Genomic DNA, 3,375 nt, shown 5'->3' on the forward strand with positions numbered 1-3,375 from the left:
TATATATATATATGTGGCCGCAGGCTAGAGATTAAGTGTTGAACAAGTGTCTACAGCAGGAGTGCTTATAGTACAGGTACTTCGGTATGCATGCAATTGGGGCTGGCTTGCAGAATTAGCTGCACCGAGTTGCATTGCTGCACTAATGCTTGTTAGAAAGAAGGGGGGAATAAATTGCTCAGAGACGCAGACACTGCAGCATACGCAGCTATTCTATCATATGCAGATACACCAGAGCATACAGACACACCAGCGCATGCGGCTGCTGCAGCATACGCAGCTGCTTAACAGTAACCAAGTGCTGATTGAGTGTTGAACAAGTGTCTACAGCAAGAGTGCATATAGTACAGGTGCTTCGGCATGCATGCAATTGGGGCTGGCTTGCAGAATTAGCTGCACCGAGTTGCATTGCTGCACTAATGCTTGTTAGAAAGAAGGGGGGAATAAATTGCTCAGAGACGCAGACACTGCAGCATACGCAGCTATTCTATCATATGCAGATACACCAGAGCATACAGACACACCAGCGCATGCGGCTGCTGCAGCATACGCAGCTGCTTAACAGTAACCAAGTGCTGCAGCACATGCAGCAGGTGCTACATCATACGCAGCTACTGCAGCGCATGCAAATGCTGCTGCACATGAAGCTGCTACGGCGCAGGAGATTGCTGCAGCTGCTGTAGGTACTGCAGCACATGCAGCTGCTGCAGCGCATGCAATTGCTGCAGCTGCTACAGCTACTACAGCATACTCAGCTTCTGCATCTGCCGCTGGCATTGCAGCACATGCAGCTGCTGCAGCAGACACAGGTACTGCAGCGCATTCCGTTGCTGCATCGCATGCAGCTGCTGCAGCGCATGTAATTGCAACAGGCGCTGCAGCTACAGCAGCACATAAAGCAACTGCAGCGCATGCAATTGCTGCTGCTGCTGCTGCAGCTAGCCCAGTAAGCGGTTGAGAGGAACCAGTTGGGGCTGCTGTGGGGCTGGCTGCAGAAGGTGAGAGCATATTGTTGTCTTCTCTGCATGTTTTTTCGATTAATTTTCAACTAAAAAATAAATAAATAAAGTTTAAAACATTAAAAGAAGAAGACGCAGTTAAATTAGCTGCTGGGAGCCCTGCTTAGAGTGCAGCAGCTTCCTTCTTCTTTCTTATCCTTTCCCCACAAGCAGTTTGATAAGAATCTTTTGTATAAAAAAGATATTTTTAATTGTTTATTTTATACTTTTTCTGTTTTTACTTCATTTTATCTTCCTTTTTTGTTGTTTATTTGCAAGAAAATGACTGCAGATAAAGAGATAAACCCCAAAGCATATCCCCTTGCCTCTCCAGAGCTAACTAATACTATCTTAGATACAGTGCAGCAAGCTTGCAGCTATAAGCAGCTTAAGAAGGGTGCTAATGAAGGTAAGAAACCTGCTGCAGCAAATCCCTGCTGCTGCTGCTGCTGCTGCTGCTGCTGCTGCTGCTGTGGCAGTAGCAGCAGCAAATTCATGCTGCAGCAAGCTGCAGCACAGGCTCATCCACAGACACAAACACTGCAGCTCCAACAGGCATCTTTCAGCAGCAGCAACAGCAGCAGCTATATTTGCAGCAGCAGCTACATAAGCAGCAGCAGCAGAATCAATATTGCGTGCATCAGCAGCAGCATCTTTCTCGCTGCAGCTGCTTCTGGATCAGTAGGACAGCAACAACGCGCGCATCAGCAGCAGCAGCTGCTGCTGCTGTTGCTGCTGCTGCTGCTACAGGACTTTGAGGAAGGGAAGCATGTGCTTTGTTTTTTGTTGCGCTGCAGCAACAAAAGGTTTAAGCAGAGGGCTGGCGGAGTTGGTTGTGCTGGCAGCAGATGCAGAGCCGCTAGAGATTCTGCTGCACCTTCCCTTAGTTTGCGAAGACAAAGTAAGATATAAAATAAATAAATAAATAAATAAATAAATTAATTAATTAATTAATTAAATTAAATAAATAGCAGAGCATTCAGGTGTACATGCACAACACAGGGAGAGAAAGGAGGGGAGGTAGAGCTGGAGCAGCAAGCTGCTGCTCATGCTGCTGCTGTTGCTGCAGCTTCTGCTGCTTATGCTTCTGCACGTGATGTATATGCCCCTGCTGCTGCAGCAGTAGCAGCAGCTACTTGTGCTGCTGCAGCTGCTTTATGTGCGGTCCCTGCTGCTGCAGCTTCTGCTTCTACTAATGCTCGTGCCGCCTCTCGCGCTGCCCCACTGCTCATGCTGCTGCTGCTGCTGCTGCTGCTGCGTGCAGAACGTTCCTTATGTCTTTGTGGAGTCTAAGGTGGCCTTAGGAAGGGCTTGCGGTGTCTCTCGGCCTGTCATCGCTTGCTGCATAACCAGCAAAGACGGCAGCGCACTCAACCCCCAAATAGCAGAGCTGAAGAACAGCATAGAAGCTATGCTTATCTAAATTGCTGCACCAGCAGCAGCAGCAGCAGTGTTGCTGCTGCAGCAGATTCTGCTGCGGTTGCGGTGGCGGAGGGTGGGAAGGCCCAGAGGACAGCAGTGGAGCGATACAGGAGGTTCAGCAGCTGCTGCAGCAGCACGTGCTGCTGCTGCTGCAGCAGGAATACTGGTACAAGGAGGGATACGCTGCTGCTGCAGCAACTGTAGCTGCTGCACTAGCAGCAGCAGCACGGGCGTCTTTGGAATTTTTGGCGATTGCTGTTGACCAGCAGCAGCAGTAACAGCAACAGCAGCAGCAGCAACAACAGCAGCAGCAGCAGAGGCTCCAGGGGGCAGTTCCTTGGGGTTTCTCTGGCTGCTGCTGCTCCTGCTGCTGCTGCTGCAGCAACTTCTTTGCTTGGAGGCATTTCGACTTGCTAGTGTCTAAGGCGTACAACTAGGATAAGGGTTTAGGGTTTAGAAGGGTTTAGCTGCATACTCATGTCCTAGGGTTTAGGGTTTGGAAGGGTTTGTTAGGCCTAGGGTTTAGGGTTTAGACTTAGGGTTAAGGGTTTAGACTAGGGTTTAGGGTTTAGAGGGGTTTAGTAGACCTAGGGTTTAAAGAAGAAATTAAAAGGGCTTCGCGCTCATTTGGGTGTACGTCCATCAAGCAACTGCAGCAGTTGCTGCTGCTGCTGCTGTTGCTGCTGTTGTTGCTGCTGCGGCTGCTGCGCGCCACAGCCAGCACACTACTGCAGCAAAGCGAACAACTTGCTGCAGCAAACGACCTTCAACAGCAGCAGCAGCAGCAGCAGTAGTGGGCCACGGCATCAAACACATTGCAGCACCAACAGCATCAAGCTGCAGCAGCAAGCTGCTGCAGCAGCAGCGAGTTGATGCTGCTTTCTACTAGTGGTGCTGCAGAAGAGAGTCCCTGCTGAGGTGTACATACACCCCACACTGCGCAATGGCGGGTTGG

General features: G+C 50.0%; 1 protein-coding gene across 1 annotated transcript; it reads left to right on the plus strand.

Moving 5' to 3' along the window:
* Window positions 1-1,280: 1,280 nt before the first annotated feature.
* EAH_00039460 (60S ribosomal protein L7a, putative) lies at window positions 1,281-2,421 on the plus strand (the record flags this gene model as incomplete). The annotated part of the gene is made up of 3 exons (XM_013395335.1): window positions 1,281-1,407; window positions 1,796-1,899; window positions 2,263-2,421. 3 exons carry the CDS (start codon window positions 1,281-1,283, stop codon window positions 2,419-2,421), a joined length of 390 nt encoding a protein of 129 aa, XP_013250789.1.
* Window positions 2,422-3,375: the final 954 nt, after the last annotated feature.

This window comes from Eimeria acervulina, genomic scaffold (genome assembly GCF_000499425.1).
Source record: "Eimeria acervulina Houghton genomic scaffold, Eah_scaff465, whole genome shotgun sequence".
NCBI classification, from domain to species: Eukaryota; Apicomplexa; class Conoidasida; order Eucoccidiorida; family Eimeriidae; genus Eimeria; species Eimeria acervulina.